Here is a 22003-nt window from a genome sequence, read left to right as displayed (position 1 = left end):
GAAGGTTTATAGTCCTGTGAGTTCAACACTGCAGGACTCAGATGTGTCAGTCAACACAGCAGAAAGCACAACCAGCATGACTCTCATCACCATCCTCATCTGGACGCTGGCCTGCTGCTGTTTTACAGGTTCATTCACTCAGCAACATTTCAGACATGATGTGCTGCCTTTTCTCTCATTTATTTCTGCTGATCAATGAATGATTTGTTTTTGTCTGCAGGATGCAGCGGTCAGGTGACTGTGACTCAGCCTCCAGTAGTGACATCTACTCCAGGATCCACCGTCTCTCTCACCTGTAAGACCAGCCGAGCTGTTTACAAAGACAGTGATGATGCTGATTATTTTACGTTAGGTGATGATGATGAAGAATCTATGCACTGGTATCAACAGAAATCTGGACAGCCTCCAAAGCTCCTAATAAAATATGTGAGCACACGTGAATCAGGAACAGCAGCTCGGTTTAGTGGCAGTGGAAGCAGCTCTGACTTCACTTTGACCATCAGTGGAGTTCAGACTGAAGACGCAGCAGTTTATTACTGTCAGAGTGCCCACCGTATAAACAGTGCTTGGGTGTTCACACAGTGATTTGTAGTCGTACAAAAACCTCCCTCAGTCCGACTGCAGAGACACTGAGCTGTTACAGCAGGAACCGACTGCAGCTGCTGAAGAGGAAGAGACTCTGACACAGACCACTGAACACAGAGCTGACAGGAACCTCACCAAGCACACACTACACATTCACACTAATAACTTCATTAAAAACATTATTAAAATATCTAATAACACATCATGTCCTGTTCACATTTACTCTCAGCTAAAGAGACAAATGTTGCCTGATCACATATTTGAGTCATGATTTATTCCTCCCTAAAAATCAAGTTCACATTATTCTCCACATTGTTTTTAATCAAAAAAAGATGTATTATTTACTTTTCTTTACTGTAATGTAATATCACTCTCTATTCCAATTTAAAAAGGAGAACTATATATATTTACATGATTAATTCAAAGCTTCCCTTACCAAATATAAATTTATTCAAGTGTTCTATTAGTATACTTATTTTAAACTTAAAATAAGAGACTATACTTTCAGTTTATGTTTTTATGTACTTATCAGAGATATATTTAAGTATACTTTGCTTATTACAATTACAGAAAAGTATAGTATACTTGGCTTATACTTTTACTTCTTTTGATCAAGATATACTTAAAAGTATAATTAAGTGTTCTTGCCTTATAGGTCTACAGAAAGGTATACTTGTCTTGTAGTTGTACTAATTTTTTGATAGAGTAGCCTATTAAAGTGTGTGAGAGTTTGTAAACTAATGCTTTGATATGAATTTACTTCAATTCATCAAGAATTGTCTACTTTATTGGATTCTTTGTTCACCGTGGAGACGTGTGAGAAAAATGTATTTTTTTTTTTATCATCACAAAACATCAAGTCAAATAGCAAAAGGAGCAAGTCTCTTTATGTAATACATAAATCATTGGCTAAGTACTATAAGTTAAAGTATACAAAGTGTACTTTCATAAAGTAAAAAGTGGGCTACATGTATATAACTAGTAAACTAACAGTAGTGTGGGGGGTTGACGCTCAATGGTCACCTTGGATTTACTCGTGTACATTTACTTGAGAAGGAAAAACTTCCACAGGACTCCGTTGTAAAAAAGGATAAAAAACAAAAATCTTTATTCCACATTTTTGTAGTATCTTCTTACAGGAGGATTCAAAGCTAAGTTGTCCTAATTAGCAAACTGTACTACGGTAAGAAAACCGTGTGGCTCGGTCCTTAACTTGAGCCTCAACTGAACAAACCACTGTTTGTCAACAGAAAGCTTATATAGTGTTGCCTTTACAAAGTAACACACAAAGACATTGCATCAAGATGAATTAAATCAAATGATCATTAAATGACTTTTAACCTTTTAACATATTAATTACTAGGAATTAACTTATTCAATGAAATCACTTATTTATCTCACATACATAAAATACGGATTGTGCTTATTTATTGAACTAAAACATGTATACTAAACTTGGCTCCCACAGTACACTTATAAATTCACTTGTAGTATAGTTCATATTATATTTGCAGTATAAAATAAAACTTGGATGTAAACTAGTTGTGTACTCAAAGTTTACTACTCTTACATTTAAAGTATACTTTTATAAAGTGTGCCCATTTAGTCCAAAGAAGTATTGAAGTAATGCACTTACAAGTATACTACTAGTACATTGATATTAGTATATTTATTACATAAAGTATATTTGGGATTATACTTGAACTATACTTCAATTTATTTCATAAAATAAACTTGGAAGTATACTTCTTTTTTGTAAGGGATATCAGGTTTAATACTGACATGATCAAGAAGGTATTTTTCATAATGAATATGTTATAAAATAAATACAAAGACACTCATTTATTATAATCCACAGTTTTATTTAATGATGGTTTAATGTTCATGCCACATTTCTGATGAATGAATAGTTTCTCTTTGAGTGAAAATCATTTAATGAACATAAAGAAGAATATGCAGAAGATGAGTATTAGAAAGCAACATGCAGAGTAAAACACTGAGTAGAGAGCTGTGAAACATACAGAAACATGTGAACAGAGGAGATCTGGAGCTTCATCCAGATCTCTGTCAAAGAAGCGGCATCATTTGCAGACAGGAAGTGTTGCTGAAGCTCTACTCTGAGCAGCGGTCAGGCTCCAGGCTTTGAGTGACAGGCCTCTGTCCATTCAGACTGGCCTCACAGCTCACTGAGCACGCCTTCCTCCACTGTTCTGCAAGGAGGCTCAGGGTGCTGCTCCAGCTGTAGTGGCCGTCCCTCCCAAGGACCTCCAGGCTGTGTGACGCCCCTGAGGAGCTGCTGCTGCCCCCCACCTTCCAGCCCAGCGTCCAGGCTGAGGGGAAGCCCCCGCTGGCCAGACACACCAGTGTGGCACTGCCCTGCTTCAGCTCCTCTCTGGAGGGGGGGAGGACGGTCAGGGTGGGCTGCACCACACCCACTGGAGGAGAGAGAGGGGGAGGAGAGGGGGGGAGAAAAGACAAAGCAATGAGAGTGAAGGCTTGGTAATAAAGAAACATCACATCCTGCTCATTTATTATATTTGATCAAATAAAACAGAATAACTTGAGCTGCTGCTGCTGCACTCATAAATCACTCAGTATCTCACCATCAGCCTCATGATTCAAGTGTGAATGCAACTAAAAAGGTTCATCGATGACGATTATTGATGACATCTTCGTATGTGTTTCATAACGTGTGACAGTGAATAACTCGTCCCTGAGATGATTTTCTTCTGTTTAAACTGACAGTTAAATACAGTTAAAACCTTTGTCATCTGTCTCTTTCACTTCCTGTTCACTATATGTAAAATGAATGAACCGTGAACACAAAGATGAGCTGCATTTACCGATAAAATCACATTTGTGTTCAACAGGAATCCACATTAGAATTTAATTCAATATATTGTTTTTTATATTTACAAAATAAACGAATCAAAGAATTTAACAAACACATTTTCTGTAAAGTTTAAATAAATTTGTCTTTAAAATGTTTTTAAAGCCAATATTAAATACATCTAATTACAAATAGAATATTAGAAAAATAATAATTATTAATCTTATTATCTACATTACTGAATGAATATTGATTTCGGTAAAATTTCTTCTCAGATTATGAGATCAGCTTAATAAAACAACATAAATTATCAACAACATAAAACACTGAACTTGATCAAATTACAATGCAGTATTTGATAAAAAAATAATATTTGCTATATGTTGTATAAATAATAAATCTCTGGTACTTATAGTTAATGATGAGTTTGGTTCCTCCACCAAAAGTCCACCACAGTGATACAAACTCATTAAGTGGCCGTACAAAAACCTCCTGCACTGTGACCAAGCATCTATCCACTGAAAATACTCTCTGCTTTCTCAATTAACACAGAAACATTTATACTTTATTGAATCTACAAACATTAAATTAATGATTTCAATTGAAATTATTGTATAAATGAAGATTATTTCTTTAATTTTGCTTTACTTTTCTACACCAGACAGAGAAACGATCACAGTCTCCTTGTAACACAGTCATTTTTAAACAGTTTTATATCAGTTGCTACATGGTTAAATGAACATGATGCTTTTTAATAATAATAATAACTTATAAACTCATATTAAGCAGATCTGAAATATGTTATTTATCTTCAGTAAACCCTGTCAGTAGATTAAAGGCAGACAAACAGACATATCATACCAACTACAGTGGACACAAACTCATCCTTAAATCGTCAACTGCACTTCTAATATAAATATGTTTCTTCTATTATCCATTCAGATGATAGATGGTGTAAATCCAAGCAGTATTCCTCCTGATTTAGTGTCCCACGTTGCCTTCAGTGTGTTGAGAGCAGAGAAATGATTTCCATAGAGAGGAGGCTTTGCATCGTCAGCTGATCCTCCAGTGAACTGAGAAGGTTTATAGTCCTGTGAGTTCAACACTGCAGGACTCAGATGTGTCAGTCAACACAGCAGAAAGCACAACCAGCATGACTCTCATCACCATCCTCATCTGGACGCTGGCCTGCTGCTGTTTTACAGGTTCATTCACTCAGCAACATTTCAGACATGATGTGCTGCCTTTTCTCTCATTTATTTCTGCTGATAAATGAATGATTTGTTTTTGTCTGCAGGATGCAGCGGTCAGGTGACTGTGACTCAGCCTCCAGTAGTGACATCTACTCCAGGATCCACCGTCTCTCTCACCTGTAAGACCAGCCAAGCTGTTTACACAGAGAGTACTTATGGTGATCGTATGTTCTGGTATCAACAGAAATCTGGACAGCCTCCAAAGCTCCTAATAAGATTTGTTAGCACACGTGTATCAGGAACAGCAGCTCGGTTTAGTGGCAGTGGAATCAGATCTGACTTCACTTTGACCATCAGTGGAGTTCAGACTGAAGACGCAGCAGTTTATTACTGTCAGAGTCTCCACCGTATAAACAGTGCTTGGGTGTTCACGCATTGATTTGTAGTCGTACAAAAACCTCCCTCAGTCCGACTGCAGAGACACTGAGCTGTTACAGCAGGAACCGACTGCAGCTGCTGAAGAGGAAGAGACTCTGACACAGACCACTGAACACAGAGCTGACAGGAACCTCACCAAGCACACACTACACATTCACACTAATAACTTCATTAAAAAGATTATTAAAATATCTAATAACACATCATGTTCTGTTCACATTTACTCTCAGCTAAAGAGACAAATGTTGCCTGATCACATATTTGACTCATGATTTCCTCCTACCTAAAAATCAAGTTCTCATTATTCTCCACGTTTTTTTTTTAATTAAAAAAAAAATGTATTATTTACTTTTCTTAACTGTAATGTAATATCACTCTCTATACCAATTTAAAAGGGAGAACTATATATATTTACATGATGAATTCAAAGCTTACCTTACCAAATAGAAGTTTATTCAAGTGTGCTATTTAATATACTTATTTTCAACTTAAAATAGGAGAATATACTTTCAGTTTACTTTTTTATGTACTCATCAGATATACTTAAGTATACTTATCTCATTACAATTACAGTAACGTATAGTATACTTGGATTATACTTTTACTTCTTTTGATCGAGATATACTTAAGAAAAGTATAATTAAGTATTCTTGCCTTATAGGCCTACAGAAAGGTATACTTGACTTGTAGTTGAACTAACTTTTTGATAGAGTAGCCTATTAAAGTGTGTGAGAGTTTGTAAATGAATGTTTTGATATGAATTTACTTCAATTCATCAAGAATTTTCTACGTTGTTGGATTCTTCGTTCACCGTGGAGACATGTGAGAAAAATATATTATTTTTTTTATCATCACAAAACATCGTCAAATAGCAAAAGGAGCAAGTCTCTTTATGTAATACATAAATAATTGGCAAAGTACTATAAGTTAAAGTATACAAAGTGAACTTTCATAAACTAAAAAGTGGGCTACAAGTATATAACTATTAAACTAAGAGTATACCTATTCACTTGTAATATACTTGAACTTTGCTTAACTTCATAAAATATACTTGAAGTATACTACACTGTAAAAACTCTAACTCGTATTTGTTGGCATAAAAAAGCGTTTCAAGTTGTTAAGACTTTGAAATATACGTTATTAACATTTGAGTCAAACATATGAGTCAGTCCAGCAAATCAGACTTTAAGTTGGCGTCAAAACCATTAAGTGAGTTCATAATACTTCTATCTTTCAGTTGTGAACACAGACTGTAGGTTGCAAGTCAACACAAGGGGCGAAAGTTCAGATAACTCTCGTGTCTTTGTTGTGAATGGAGGGAAAGACAACTTTCAGAGTTGAAGTTTGAAGTACTCCGCCTCCAGTCTGTCTGTCTCATGGAGCTCCAGTCTGTCTGCACCGGAGCTGCAGTCTGTCTGTCTGTCTCATGGAGCTGCAGTCTGTCTGTCTCATGGAGCTCCAGTCTGACTCCACACAGGTACGTTTAACTTATTTTTCGTTTGATATAGTTGAAATTGTGTCATATTTGTATTCAGAGTTCTATGGTGTGATACATTAACAGATACTGTAGACATTACCATGACAACAGTTAACGTAAACACTAGTAACGTTAGCTTAATTAGCTAAAGCTAAAGCTAGCGACTAGCTGATGCTAGCGAGGCTTGTATGGACAAGAAGCTTTCAAACAGGGAGGACGTTGTTTCTGACTGGTTAGTCTGAATGGTATTAATGTGTTGTAACGTTACGGTAACGTGTCGGTACAGTATTACAGCTACAGGGGTAGTTAGCTGCGTCCATATGTCAACGGCTAAACTGCGCTACCCGTTAAGCTGTTAATGCTAACGGGACATTGTGGTCATTCTAGCCGGTGTTGGTGAGTAACGGTTGTAACGGTAGTGTTGTTGTTTCAACTAAAGTGTCCGTTAGTTAGCTGAATGCTTCGTGTCTTAACTAGAAAGCCACTAGGAGAGTTTAGACCTCCTCAAGGACAAATGCCCGTCGCCCGTAGCGGCCACAGTCAAGTCCGTCCGCCCGTCTTCCGTCCCCCTCCGGTTAACACTGTTAGCTCTGTCAGCACTATTGCCTCAGATGCACTGACACAACGGGCCTTGTTTTTACGGTGTGCCCCACAATTAGCTCTATTAGCTCTGTTAGCACCGTTAGCCCGGCTAGCCACCGCCATTTCGGCTCTGCACCTCCATGTGTGCTTGTGAGGTCAGAGTGGAGGAGTGGAGCAGTGGAGAGCCATGTGCAGACTCTTCGCATAAGCTATTCTAAAAATTATAACTTCATAACTCCAAATGAATGGGACAGAATATTGTATTAAATTTGTCAAAATACTGTGAATTCCAGAGAGCAGTCTACTGTTTACAATTACATTAAATTGATATGTTTAAAACTTATTAAGAACCTGTTTGAGCGACATTAACCACATCATTAATTATTCTACCACTGCCTGCTTTGCTAATTTCCAGCAAATTGTCACCTTTGTCTTTCAGATTGAAATGAATGCAGTCACAGAAACCTTTCCGGATTTTGCTGCTTTGGTCCATTGGTGGAATTATGGACAATGAGGTTTGAGTGAAAACACACTTTTTTCAATAAGACTGAGCAAAAAATGTGCTTCTCATGCTGTCCACAAAACACCAGCAGATGATGGCATGTCAATTTGATAACCAAAGTCTTTTCAAGCCAGTGTTACATGTGGAGAAAGTAACTGACATCAAAACACCTTCTTTGGATGATGTCCTTTTGCATTTTAGGTCTTTCAAGCTTGTGGAGAACATCTATGCAGACACTGAGATTTTCGATCCTGAGGCTCTCAACAACCATCATCCATTGACTGCATACACAGTGGGAGGGAAGATACTGGTGACCCCAAAAGTGTGCCTGCTGCATTGAAGGGACGCAGAATGGTGAGTATACTGATTACTCTTCATAGATTGAGTCTGTTGCTTCTGCTCTCGTCAGTAGGCACCCCTGTCTTCAAGAACCGGGCAGTGTAACGGGGTATGATGGATGGAAAATGAGCATAAAATACAAACTTGGTAATTACAGGTCCAAGCTACGTAACGCAGGCTGCATTGAGGTCAGCATTAACCGGAGAAGAAGCGGTGAAGATGATGGTGCAGGTCCTTCTTTGAAGAGAGCAAAGCGAGGGGAGATTAACTATGTTCCTGACCACCCAGATACCCATACTGATGACTTGCTGGAGGAGGAAAGACTAGCTCTGGTTGAGGAGTTAAAGAAGAGGAATAAGAATGTTGCACTCATAAAGCAACAGATGGAGGTGACATTCTCCCTGAGGCGCAAGGAGATTGTGGAGCTAGTGCCTATGGTGTCAGAGGTTCAGGAGCGGTGGCCTGCTCTGTTTTACGAGGCAGAGGTAAGCAGCTGAGCCAATAATATATTATGTTGTGTTTCAGATTTAGTCTTTGCAAAATAAGAATCTGAAGTTGTTTACTTCCGTTAACCCTCATCCTACCAACTGGGGTACTGGCAGACCCCAACGGTATACTTTTTGTCATATCTCACATGCTTTGTTCTATCATTTAAATTTTTCATCACTTTGTCAATCAATTTGTTCCTTATGACTTCATATCATTGTTTTCTGTTTTAATTAGTGATTTTTAAAAATACCAATGTATTGGGGTCCTGGGGGTCCCACCAAAAGCACCCAATTGCAGCCTATGCAGTTAAAATAGGTCAAATATAATAGATAAATCAAATGTTTGCCATGGGTCCTAATTTAACTAATTTATTATTAGTGTAATTAATGTCATCCTTCAGATGACATTAATTACACTAATAATGTTTTGAGATGGCATAAGTTAACATGGTGCTATGATGGTTGTTTCTTACAGCAGATTTTTCTTGGGGACCCCAGGATGAGGGTTAATAAAATACATATTTTAACATGAGGATGGTGTTTAAATTGTATTGACTTTGTATTGGACATTTACGTTTGCTGTTCTGTTGTTGTTCAACAGATCAGGGAAGAGTTTCTTCGGCTCACCAACAAGGACCTAATAGACAACTTCGGAGCAGCCATTAATCAGCACACTCCTAGGCTCCTTAAACTCTATCGGGCTAGGCGGACAGCTTTCCCGCCTGAGATGGATCAACTCCTTAACAGACTGGATGAAGAGGTGAATTTCTAGACTTAATAATCTCATTATTCTGGACATTATGGAAATAAATGTATAAAAAGGAATTTTTTTTTTCTTTTTATAAAGCTGCACTAATCAATATTTTTAAATAAACATTGGGTCAAATTTGAGGTGTTGCTCATAGTGACAAACCATCAGAATAACCCCACTGTACACTACCTAAGGGACAGACAAAGATAGCGACAAGGTGGTGAAGAAAGTGGAACATCTAACAGCTAAGAAGCCAGCTATTTATATCAGGAGTTAAAAGGAGTAAATCTTAAGACTTTCATTCAACAGGTATTTGCTGGATGTGGAAGAGGACAGCTGTTTGCCACATAATCAACCTTATAAGGCCATAATATATCAAGTGTGTGATTGTTTCAGTCTGTTGAGTTCTGCATCTAAGTGGGCAAAAATAAATAAATGCAGCTTTAATACAAACCGGGAAGCATGTTTCCATGTTTGTTCTCAGCTTTCTTCATGTTTGTTACATCTTGGTGTAACTTTTCTCCCAACCCTTTGTGTTTCAGACATCTGACATCACAGCACATCGACAGACTGCAGCCTTGAAGGGCCTCCCCTTGTATCTCCGTAACAGTCATGAGAAGCTGTTCAGGAACTGTCTGGTGAGTGGTTATTAGTAGAAAATGTAAATATTTATTATTATTCTGTTATTAAAAATAGACTCTCTTTGACTTCAACCTTTGCCTCTGCCATTTTGTCCCATTCTAGTCTATCCATCCCAGTATCCTCCTTGTTCTCTTTATCTGTCCCAATGCCCACAGTGTCTTCAAGAGTTGTACTTTGCTTGCTATTAGTTGATTCAATTGGTTTCATGTATATGGGGGTTAAATCTTTGGTTGCGGGGTATGAGATGGAAATGTTTAACCCTAAGAGATCCACATAGACCCGTTTTCGTTTTTTCTTTAGGGGGGACAGCAGGCCAGCAGTATATGTAATTAATTAAAATAAATTGTTCCATGCCCACTTATGTCTCATAAGTTGTTGCAGCATCAAACTACATGTGATTATCATAAAGTGGGCATGTCTGTAAAGGGGAGACTCGTGGGTACCCATAGAACCCATTTACATTCACATATCTGGAGGTCAGAGGTCAAAATGACCCCTTCTTCCCTCTCCTAAATGTAGACTAATTTGGAGCATTATTTAGCCTCCTTCCCGCTAACATGACATGGTTGGTGCCATTGGATTCCTTAGGTTGTCTAGTTTCATATGAGACAGTATCTTCACTCTAGCTTTAAAACTGAGCCGCTACAACCTCTCAAAGACAGTAATGTCGGTCGAGATAGCCGGCGATCCCGCTGGTTTCAGAGGGTTAAAATATCAAACATATAAGTAATTCAAGGTAGGAAATTAGCTTTATACAGTATTTGGAATAATTTGCGTTATAAATTAATCTGAGCCACAGTATTTTAATGCCAAATGTCTTTCAGTTTGATTTACTATTCATGCGTTGGTCATTTTTTGTCTGTCATCACAAGGCCACTGACCCAGAAGAGGAGCAGACGAAGGGCCTCATCGTGGGTATCCTCACTGTGTTGGAGGATGATGACAGTTCAGCTCCTGCAACAGTCATTAATGTTGCTGTTGTTGTAGAAGAAGACATCGTCCTCCAGGATCTCCCTGACCTGCCAACGGCTTTTGCTTACCTCTTTGGGCTGATCTACGCTTTAAACCTCCAGTACCCAAAAGAACTGAGGTACACATTCGAAACCATTCAAAAGGTTTTCATGGGACTTGGAACTGATCTCTGCAAGAGTCCGATCCCTCAAAATCAAACTTCTTCAGTGAATCCACCGAGTTAGCTGATAATGTTGGGTCTGGGACAGTTTTGAATTGCAGAGGTTCCTGTTGCCCCTTGTAGAATGACTTAAATCTCAGTTGCCTGAGATGGATCCTCCTCTACCTCCTCTGATTTTAAGTTCAATCTCCCCACCTCTCCTCTCCCTTTTCCCGTTTCTCCATTTCTCTCGCCATCTTCTTTCCTCTCTCAATCGGTCACCTTAACTTGTCTAACTTTCTTACTTAATTTGCATATTCTCCCAATCTCACTCAAATTCTGACCTCTAAAACTCTCCCCTTCTGTCCAGCCAACACGATAACTGTCTCTCTGCAACTCACAAACTTGTATCTACCTCGAACTCCTCTTCTATGTCTCATTACCTGCCCATCTCTTGCGCTCCGACGTGCCTGAATGCTCTCTTACATTTATCCTGCACCTTATTGGATATTGTTAACCACGTGGCTTATGTTAAGATTGAATAGTGTGTAAATTGATGACACACACCATTGGGCTGCCTTGTTATTTTATTGTTAAAGTTTTATTAGATTGACAGTTCTGGATCACAGTTGTTCTGTTTGGAGTTCCATTTCAACCCATGAGCTACTTCTTGTGGTAACTGAATCTTCTTATGTTTTGTATTTTATCATGGTTTATTACACGGCGTTGTTGAATACTCGATTCTGATTGGTTAATTACGGCGTTCTGCGGTCTGTTATTTCTTTATAGCAGACCGTTGCTATGGGCGCAGCTCTGATGTCAGACTCTGACAGACCGTTTTGTGTCAAATTATTGATTTCTTAAGTAAGTAGCCGTGTAATAAGCGGGATAATGTACAGCTAGCGGGTCATTGTTGTGAAAGAATCCCCTTCAGGGCGATGCCGCTCAACGTTCCTTTTACAACAATGACCGGCTCGCTGTACATTATCCCTTATGAGTGTACTCTTTTTAGTAGTCTCACTGTCGAAGTGCTGACTTTTCCCTTTAACTTTATCTTACTAAGGTCACAACTGCTACCTCATTGTATTATGGTGTTCAAGATGTGATTCATACTAGTATACAATGTTAAGTGCTTCATGTTAGTTAAGTGCTAAGACTGGGACAGTTATGGGTCTCAGCAGTTACTTGGCCTTGTTCCAAAGGTTTGGATAGGCTGTGTTTTAATTAATTAAAAAAAGAAGTTTTGAAGGTAGATGTTGCATCTGTAATTATTTATAATTTGATGGGTAGTTATTGGTCCTAATTTATATATTTGACTTACCTTAACTGTTGCAGTGCACAATTTGAAGTTACTCTAACCTATTCCACTAAATGAACTCAACTGAAATGAAGTGGGTACTATGTACAGGTTTAAGTTACTGCAACTAGAGTTAAGTTAACAGAAGTAAGGATTCAAAGTTGTTACAATATGAAATTATAAATTACTGCAACTTGAGTTGAGTTAACAGAAATGAGAATTGAAAGTTGAGCAAACTCAAAAGCAAAACTTAAAATGTTATGTTTAATTGCCCAACTTAAAACTCTGCTGAAGTTTGTTACTTTACAATTTTGAGTTCTGCTAGCTTTTTTTTTTTTACAGTGTACTTTGTCGTGAGGGTTTTCATTTTCCACAGAGAGGAGAATCAGTTGAAGTTATAAAACCAGTTAATTTCTTTCTACTCTTCATAAAATAAAAGAGCAAACACTTCATGAAGTTATGTATCAGTGAAATCTTTATTAGCAACAACATCAGTGATCAACATGACAGTTATTAAGCTCACTCACATGAAGCTGCTGAGCGACACACATTCCTCTCTAAGTTGTTGTTGTCCAACACTTTACAGCAGTGTTGTTCTCTGTCACACAAAGCTTCAGTTTCCTCTACAAGCATTCAAACTGCTATTGATCAGAGCTGCTCCCCCCCACACAGAGCTCCTGTCCTGGGCTTCAGCCGGCCCCTCTAGCCCTTACACTGGCTCCTGTGGAGGGACTGGGTCTGGCTGTGGTCCTGATGGAGGACCCTGCAGGAGTACAGCTCTCCTTCCATCCAGCGCTCCTGGCTCAGGCTCAGGGTGCTGCTGCTGCTGTAGCGGCCGCTCTTCTCCTCCTCTGAGCTGCTCAGGACCCCCTCCGTCACCTCCGTACCGTCCACCTGCCAGCTCACCACGGCTCCCTGAGGAGAGTAGCCGGTCAGCAGGCAGGCCAGCGTGGCCGAGCCCCCAGAGAGCTGCTCAGAGGAGGGGGGAAGCAGAGAGACTGAGGGCCTGACCATGGTGCCAGCTGGAGGGGAGAGCAGAGACACACAAGGAGCAGATGAACTTCCACTGTAGGACAGACAGCTGGACATGAGACAGTTATGATACCTGACAGAGGTTAACACTACTGTGGATCAGCTGTGTGCATGATACTGTGATCAGACAGAGGAGAGGAGCTGACACATGGCAGGAAATGAGGAGTTAACAAATAAAACACAATAGTAAATCTTTGTTTTATATTTAAAGTAATGAATCTTCTACTGTGGAACTCTTCATAAATATTTAATAATTAATATGAAACATGATTTATTTGTGATTATAAATGGGAACATTGTATTAATGATCATTAAATTAAATCTTCTTTATAATGTGTGACAGTAAATGATTCCTCGCTGCGATGCAAATGTAACATCTGTATTCAGTTAAAGACTTTATCATCTGTCTGTTTCACTTCCTTTTTACCACTTTAAACTAACGAACTGTGAAGTCAAACTACAGCGATAATAAATGAACATATGAACTCTTGAATTAGTTTTAACGGCATTTGCAACAGTTTTTATACCTAACAATCGTTTAAATGTTACAGTAAAACATAAAACATAAGAAACTTGAAATTAAATTTTTCCGTTATTTTCTGAACATTAAAATGTTCCTGCAGAACAAATTTACAACCAAACTTTATTAAACAAATATCTGATTGGAAAAAAATGGAAAATATTCTGCAAATATTTCACCGTAACATCTTCTTTAATACTAAAAGAATATTAATATTAATATTTTCCTAAACTTCAATACCAGCCAAGATTAATAGACAGCACAGAATAATATCCACATGTAAATTATCCAAAATATTTTTTTCATTTTATAAAATTGTGATGCAAAAGTTAGTATTAAAAGAATATTTCATGTTGTATAAATTATAAATCTCTGGTACTTACAGTTAATGATGAGTTTGGTTCCTCCACCAAAAGTCCACCACAGTGATACAAACTCATTAAGTGGCCGTACAAAAACCTCCTGCACTGTGAACAAGCATCTATCCACTGAAAATACTCTCTGCTTTCTCAATTAACACAGAAACATTCATACTTTATTGAATCTACAAACATTAAATTAATGATATGGATTGAAATTATTGTATAAATGAAGATTATTTATATAATTTTGCTTTACTTTTCAACACCAGACAGAGAAACGATCACAGTCTCCTTGTAACAAAGTCATTTTTTCACAGTTTTATATCAGTTGCTACATGGTTAAATGAACATGATGCTTTTTAATAATAATAACTTATAAACTCATATTAATCAGAACTGAAATATGTTATTTATCTCCAGTAAACCCTGTCAGTAGATTAAAGGCAGACAAACAGACATATCATACCAACCACAGTGGACACAAACTCATCCTTAAATCCTCAACTGCACTTCTAATATAAATATGTTTCTTCTATTATCCATTCAGATGATAGATGGTGTAAATCCAAGCAGTATTCCTCCTGATTTAGTGTCCCACGTTGCCTTCAGTGTGTTGAGAGCAGAGAAATGATTTCCATAGAGAGGAGGCTTTGCATCGTCAGCTGATCCTCCAGTGAACTGAGAAGGTTTATAGTCCTGTGAGTTCAACACTGCAGGACTCAGATGTGTCAGTCAACACAGCAGAAAGCACAACCAGCATGACTCTCATCACCATCCTCATCTGGACGCTGGCCTGCTGCTGTTTTACAGGTTCATTCACTCAGCAACATTTCAGACATGATGTGCTGCCTTTTCTCTCATTTATTTCTGCTGATAAATGAATGACTTGTTTTTGTCTGCAGGATGCAGCGGTCAGGTGACTGTGACTCAGCCTCCAGTAGTGACATCTACTCCAGGATCCACCGTCTCTCTCACCTGTAAGACCAGCCAAGCTGTTTACAGCCACAGTAGTTATGGTGATTGTATGTTCTGGTATCAACAGAAATCTGGACAGCCTCCAAAGCTCCTAATAAAATATGTGAGCACACGTGTATCAGGAACAGCAGCTCGGTTTAGTGGCAGTGGAAGCAGCTCTGACTTCACTTTGACCATCAGTGGAGTTCAGACTGAAGACGCAGCAGTTTATTACTGTCAGAGTTACCAAAGCGGACCAGTGTTCACACAGTGATTTGTAGTCGTACAAAAACCTCCCTCAGTCCGACTGCAGAGACACTGAGCTGTTACAGCAGGAACCGACTGCAGCTGCTGAAGAGGAAGAGACTCTGACACAGACCACTGAACACAGAGCTGACAGGAACCTCACCAAGCACACACTACACATTCACACTAATAACTTCATTAAAAACATTATTAAAATATCTAATAACACATCATGTTCTGTTCACATTTACTCTCAGCTAAAGAGACAAATGTTGCCTGATCACATATTTGAGTCATGATTTATTCCTCCCTAAAAATCAAGTTCACATTATTCTCCAAGTTTTTTTAATCACAAAAAGATGCATTATTTACTTTTCTTTACTGTAATGTAATATCACTCTCTATAACAATTTAAAAAAGGAGAACTATATATATTTACGTGATGAATTCAAAGCTGCCCTTACCAAATAGAAGTTTATTCAAGTGTGCTATTAGTATACTTATTTTAAACTTAAAACAAGAGACTATACTTTCAGTTTACTTTTTTATGGACTCATCAGAGATATACTTAAGTATACTTAGCTTATTACAATTACAGAAAAGTATAGTATACCTGGCTTATACTTTTACTTAATCTTTTGATCGAGATATACTTAAGAAAAGTATAATTAAGTATTGTTACCTTATAGGCCTACAGAAAGGTATACTTGTTTTGCAGTTGTACTAACTTTTTGATAGAGTAGCCTATTAAAGTGTGTGAGAGTTTGTAAATGAATGTTTTGATATGAATTCACTTCAATTCATCAAGAATTTTCTGCGTTTTGGGATTCTTCATTCACCGTGAAGATATGAGAGTAAAATGTATTATTTTTTTTTATCATCACAAAACATCAAGTCAAATAGCAAAAGGAGCAAGTCTCTTTATGTAATACATATAAATCATTAGCTAAGTACTATAAGTTAAAGTATACAAAGTGAACTTTCATAAACTAAAAAGTGGGCTACAAGTATATAACTATTAAACTAAGAGTATACCTATTCACTTGTAGTATACTTGAATTTTACTTAACTTCATTAAATAAACTCTAAGTATACTACTTTGTCGTGAGGGTTTTCATTTTCCACAGAGAGGAGAATCAGTTGAAGTTATAAAACCAGTTAATTTCTTTCTACTCTTCATAAAATAAAAGAGCAAACACTTCATGAAGTTATGTATCAGTGAAATCTTTATTAGCAACAACATCAGTGATCAACATGACAGTTATTAAGCTCACTCACATGAAGCTGCTGAGCGACACACATTCCTCTCTAAGTTGTTGTTGTCCAACACTTTACAGCAGTGTTGTTCTCTGTCACACAAAGCTTCAGTTTCCTCTACAAGCATTCAAACTGCTATTGATCAGAGCTGCTCCCCCCCACACAGAGCTCCTGTCCTGGGCTTCAGCCGGCCCCTCTAGCCCTTACACTGGCTCCTGTGGAGGGACTGGGTCTGGCTGTGGTCCTGATGGAGGACCATGCAGGAGTACAGCTCTCCTTCCATCCAGCGCTCCTGGCTCAGGCTCAGGGTGCTGCTGCTGCTGTAGCGGCCGCTCTTCTCCTCCTCTGAGCTGCTCAGGACCCCCTCCGTCACCTCCGTACCGTCCACCTGCCAGCTCACCACGGCTCCCTGAGGAGAGTAGCCGGTCAGCAGGCAGGCCAGCGTGGCCGAGCCCCCAGAGAGCTGCTCAGAGGAGGGGGGAAGCAGAGAGACTGAGGGCCTGACCATGGTGCCAGCTGGAGGGGAGAGCAGAGACACACAAGGAGCAGATGAACTTCCACTGTAGGACAGACAGCTGGACATGAGACAGTTATGATACCTGACAGAGGTTAACACTACTGTGGATCAGCTGTGTGCATGATACTGTGATCAGACAGAGGAGAGGAGCTGACACATGGCAGGAAATGAGGAGTTAACATATAAAACACAATAGTAAAACTTTGTTGTTTATTTAAAGTAATGAATCTTCTACTGTGGAACTCTTATATATCTAATAATTAATATGCAACATGACTTATCTGTGATTTTAAATGGGAACATTGTATTAATGATTATTAAATTAAATCTTTCTATCTTCTTTATAATGTGTGACAGTAAATGATTCATTGCTGCGATGCAAATGTAACATCTGTATTCAGTTATAGACTTTATCATCTGTCTGTTTCACTTCCTTTTCACCACTTTAAACTAACGAACTGTGAAGTCAAACTACAGCGATACTAAATGAACATATGAACTCTTAAATTTGTTTTCACGGCATTTGCAACAGTTTTTATACCTAACAATCATTTAAATGTTACAGTAAAACATAAAACATAAGAAACTTGAAATAAAATGTTGCTTTTATTTTCTGAACGTTAAAATGTTCCTGCAGAACAAATTTACAACCAAACATTATTAAACAAATATATTATTGGAAAAAAAAAGCGAAAATTATTCTGCATATATTTCAACATAACATCTTCTTTAATGCTAAAAGAATATTAATATAAATGTTTTCCTAAACTTCAATATCAGCCAAGTTAAATAGACAGCAAAAATAATATCCACATGTAAATTATCGAAAAATAATTTCTTGTTTCATCAAATTCGGATGCAAAAGATAGTATTAAAAGAATATTTCATGTTTTATAAATAATAAATCTCTGGTACTTACAGTTAATGATGAGTTTGGTTCCTCCACCAAAAGTCCACCACAGTGATACAAACTCATTAAGTGGCCGTACAAAAACCTCCTGCACTGTGAACAAGCATCTATCCACTGAAAATACTCTCTGCTTTCTCAATTAACACAGAAACATTTATATTTTATTGAATCTACAAACATTAAATTAATGATATGGATTGAAATTATTGTATAAATGAAGATTATTTATTTAATTTTTCTTTACTTTTCAACACCAGACAGAGAAACGATCACAGTGTCCTTGTAACAAAGTCATTTTTTCACAGTTTTATATCAGTTGCTACATGGTTAAATGAACATGATGTTTTTTAATAATAATAACTTATAAACTCATATTAAGCATATCTGAAATATGTTATTTATCTCCAGTAAACCCTGTCAGTAGATTAAAAGCAGACAAACAGACATATCATACCAACCACAGTGGACACAAACTCATCCTTAAATCATCAACTGCACTTCTAATATAAATATGTTTCTTCTATTATCCATTCAGATGATAGATGGTGTAAATCCAAGCAGTATTCCTCCTGATTTAGTGTCCCACGTTGCCTTCAGTGTGTTGAGAGCAGAGAAATGATTTCCATAGAGAGGAGGCTTTGCATCGTCAGCTGATCCTCCAGTGAACTGAGAAGGTTTATAGTCCTGTGAGTTCAACACTGCAGGACTCAGATGTGTCAGTCAACACAGCAGAAAGCACAACCAGCATGACTCTCATCACCATCCTCATCTGGACGCTGGCCTGCTGCTGTTTTACAGGTTCATTCACTCAGCAACATTTCAGACATGATGTGCTGCCTTTTCTCTCATTTATTTCTGCTGATAAATGAATGATGTGTTTTTGTCTGCAGGATGCAGCGGTCAGGTGACTGTGACTCAGCCTCCAGTAGTGACATCTACTCCAGGATCCACCGTCTCTCTCACCTGTAAGACCAGCCGAGATGTTTACAGATGGTCTGATGGAGATGAGGATATGTTCTGGTATCAACAGAAATCTGGAGAGAGTCCAAAGCTTCTAATAAAATATGCAAAAAAACCTGTATCAGGAACAGCAGCTCGGTTTAGTGGCAGTGGAAGCAGCTCTGACTTCACTTTTACCATCAGTGGAGTTCTGACTGAAGACGCAGCGGTTTACTACTGTCAGAGTCGCCATCAAATAAACAGTGCTTGGGTGTTCACACAGTGATTTAGAGCCGTACAAATACCTCCTTCAGTTTGACTGAAGTGAAATCGGCCTGTTGCAGGTGCAGAGGGTTGGTGAAGAGACTGTGATGAGGAGAACTGGTCCAGTGAACACAACACAAGAGTCATCAAGCAGAACCACAATGAATCTAAATAAAACTGGAACAAACTCACAGACGCTCTTCCATATAGAGTTTAAACTTATGATCTTGTCATTCAGTCTCTTTATGAGTAAACTGGGGAGGATAAACTCTTGTTGAACTATAGCCACTGATATCAAAACATGTTGAAAAGTGTTTCTACCAACAGCTGCACAAAACAATGAATTATTTAATTTTGCTTTACTTTTCTACACCAGACAGAGAAACGATCACAGTCTCCTTGTAACAAAGTCATTTTTCACAGTTTTATATCAGTTGCTACATGGTTAAATGAACATGATGCTTTTTAATAATAATAATAACTCATAAACTCATATTAATCAGATCTGAAATATGTTATTTATCTCCAGTAAACCCTGTCAGTAGATTACAGGCAGACAAACAGACATATCATACCAACCACAGTGGACACAAACTCATCCTTAAATCCTCAACTGCACTTCTAATATAAATATGTTTCTTCTATTATCCATTCAGATGATAGATGGTGTAAATCCAAGCAGTATTCCTCCTGATTTAGTGTCCCACGTTGCCTTCAGTGTGTTGAGAGCAGAGAAATGATTTCCATAGAGAGGAGGCTTTGCATCGTCAGCTGATCCTCCAGTGAACTGAGAAGGTTTATAGTCCTGTGAGTTCAACACTGCAGGACTCAGATGTGTCAGTCAATACAGCAGAAAGCACAACCAGCATGACTCTCATCACCATCCTCATCTGGACGCTGGCCTGCTGCTGTTTTACAGGTTCATTCACTCAGCAACATTTCAGACATGATGTGCTGCCTTTTCTCTCATTTATTTCTGCTGATAAATGAATGATTTGTTTTTGTCTGCAGGATGCAGCGGTCAGGTGACTGTGACTCAGCCTCCAGTAGTGACATCTACTCCAGGATCCACCGTCTCTCTCACCTGTAAGACCAGCCAAGCTGTTTACGGAGGCAGTTATATGTTCTGGTATCAACAGAAATCTGGAGAGAGTCCAAAGCTTCTAATAACATATGCGAGCACACGTGAATCAGGAACAGCAGCTCGGTTTAGTGGCAGTGGAAGCGGCTCTGACTTCACTTTTACCATCAGTGGAGTTCAGACTGAAGACGCAGCAGTTTATTACTGTCAGAGTCTCCACAATATAAACAGTGCTTGGGTGTTCACACAGTGATTTGTAGTCGTACAAAAACCTCCCTCAGTCTGACTGCAGAGACACTGAGCTGTTACAGCAGGAACCGACTGCAGCTGCTGAAGAGGAAGAGACTCTGACACAGACCACTGAACACAGAGCTGACAGGAACCTCACCAAGCACAAACCTTATTTTTTAATTCTGCTTCTCACTTCAAAGTATAACGTTTACCATTGTCAGATTGGAGCAGAGACTTCTCCTCTAGTTTCTTATGTTCTATTGCTTCATTAGCTCCCTGACCATCCTTCACAGTGACGGAAACTAAGGTTGCAAAAGTGTTGTTTTTGCCCCAATTCAGAAAATCTGGATTTATTTTAAGTACTTTTTTTCATCTGACACCACCTACCTCAAAGCCAATCCCAACTTTGCTGTCATTTCTGGGCTATAAAATATTTTGCTTTTGACTCTAGCCATCGTGTTTCAACAAGCTACTGGCTGTTCTTGTGTCTCGACCCAAACCAGGAAGTGTGACCTGTATTCCCTTACCAAATAGAAGTCTATTCAAGTGTGCTATTAGTATATTTATTTTAAACTTAAAATAACACAACAACATCACTTTTTATGTACTTATCAGAGATATACTTAAGATATACTTCTGTACATATACTTCCTCCTGAATGTCAGCTGCCTCCAGTTACAATTCACCATGTAGAAATTAAACAGGTCTCTTCATACAAATACCTGAGTTATGATAGACTCCACCCTATCATGCACCCCTCACATTGAATTTACCTGTAAGAAGATACAGCAGATTATTTACTTTCTTCGCAGACTCAGATCATTTGGAGCCAGTAGCCAGATTATTTTTCTATTTTTCAGTTCAGTGATTCAGAGTGTCCTGTTTTACTGCAGCACAGCCTGGCTCAGTAGTCTCTCTGTAAAACTTAAAACTAAACTTTATTGCCAAATCAAAATCTGCACGAAGATCATTGGTCAACCTGTGACAGCCTCCTTTCAACCAGCTCACAACAAGAGTATGCTCAGACAGGCCAATAGCATCTCTTCTGATCCCTTACATGTTTTAAATGGGGAATATCAACTTCTGCCGTCCAAGAGGCGATTCAGAGTCCCTACATTTAACCTGCATCAGGCTAAAGAACGCTTTTGTCCATCAGTCCATCTGGTTGCTAAATAATAATTAATGTGCTGCTAAAGACATGTAAATCCAGAGGACAGATGGTAATAGTGTAATGGGTTATGTATGAATAATTGTGATGTGTTTTGTTTTTTTGTCTGATGGGTCTTACTTGTCTGTTTGTCTATGGTAACAGTATGTCTATTGTATGTGTACTTTTTCTCAAACTGAGCTGCCTATGGATGCAAAATGAATTTAGTGCAAACTGAAAATAAAGTTGTATCGTATCGTAAACTTGCCAGTATGAGCCAAGTATACTTAGACTTTTCCTTATACTTG

General features: G+C 38.3%; 2 protein-coding genes and 3 gene segments (V, D, J or C); 2 read left to right on the top strand and 3 right to left on the bottom strand.

Annotated features, from left to right (window-relative positions):
• LOC141783881 (Ig kappa chain V-III region MOPC 63-like) overlaps nt 1–22003 on the top strand; it is a 144258-nt gene that overhangs the window by 3818 nt on the left and 118437 nt on the right. The window contains 1 exon segment of the V gene segment in view: nt 20248–20559. Coding sequence covers nt 20248–20559 — 312 coding nt within the window.
• Nucleotides 2427–7228, bottom strand: LOC141784023 (immunoglobulin lambda constant 1-like). The segment is given in 4 exon segments: nt 2427–3020; nt 3829–3953; nt 4786–4876; nt 7204–7228. Coding segments are annotated over 4 exon segments (564 nt in total).
• LOC141783876 (uncharacterized) lies at nt 6464–11559 on the top strand. Of its 4 annotated transcripts, none has more exons than XM_074661486.1 (6): nt 6464–6523; nt 7545–7620; nt 7809–8431; nt 9036–9194; nt 9728–9823; nt 10700–11559. In XM_074661486.1, exons 3-6 carry the CDS (start codon nt 8072–8074, stop codon nt 11021–11023), a joined length of 939 nt encoding a protein of 312 aa, XP_074517587.1. In that variant the 5' UTR covers nt 6464–6523; nt 7545–7620; nt 7809–8071; the 3' UTR covers nt 11024–11559. The 4 variants fall into 4 exon arrangements, with proteins under 4 accessions (XP_074517587.1, XP_074517586.1, XP_074517585.1 ...); XM_074661485.1 differs by lacking the exon at nt 6464–6523 and adding an exon at nt 6530–6755; XM_074661484.1 differs by lacking the exon at nt 6464–6523 and adding an exon at nt 6530–6919.
• LOC141783893 (Ig lambda-1 chain C region-like) lies at nt 12693–14311 on the bottom strand. The segment is given in 2 exon segments: nt 12693–13257; nt 14171–14311. A coding segment is annotated over 1 exon segment (312 nt).
• LOC141783884 (immunoglobulin kappa light chain-like) overlaps nt 16553–22003 on the bottom strand; it is a 203016-nt gene continuing 197565 nt past the window's right edge. Inside the window, exon 4 of the mRNA XM_074661495.1 lies at nt 16553–17122. Coding sequence (XP_074517596.1) covers nt 16803–17122 — 320 coding nt within the window. The 3' untranslated portion in view covers nt 16553–16802. The remainder of the gene's footprint in view (nt 17123–22003) is intronic.

The sequence above is a fragment of the Sebastes fasciatus genome, chromosome 15, assembly GCF_043250625.1.
Source record: "Sebastes fasciatus isolate fSebFas1 chromosome 15, fSebFas1.pri, whole genome shotgun sequence".
In the NCBI taxonomy this organism is placed as follows: Eukaryota; Metazoa; Chordata; class Actinopteri; order Perciformes; family Sebastidae; genus Sebastes; species Sebastes fasciatus.
This window is presented reverse-complemented; position numbering and strand designations above follow the sequence as displayed.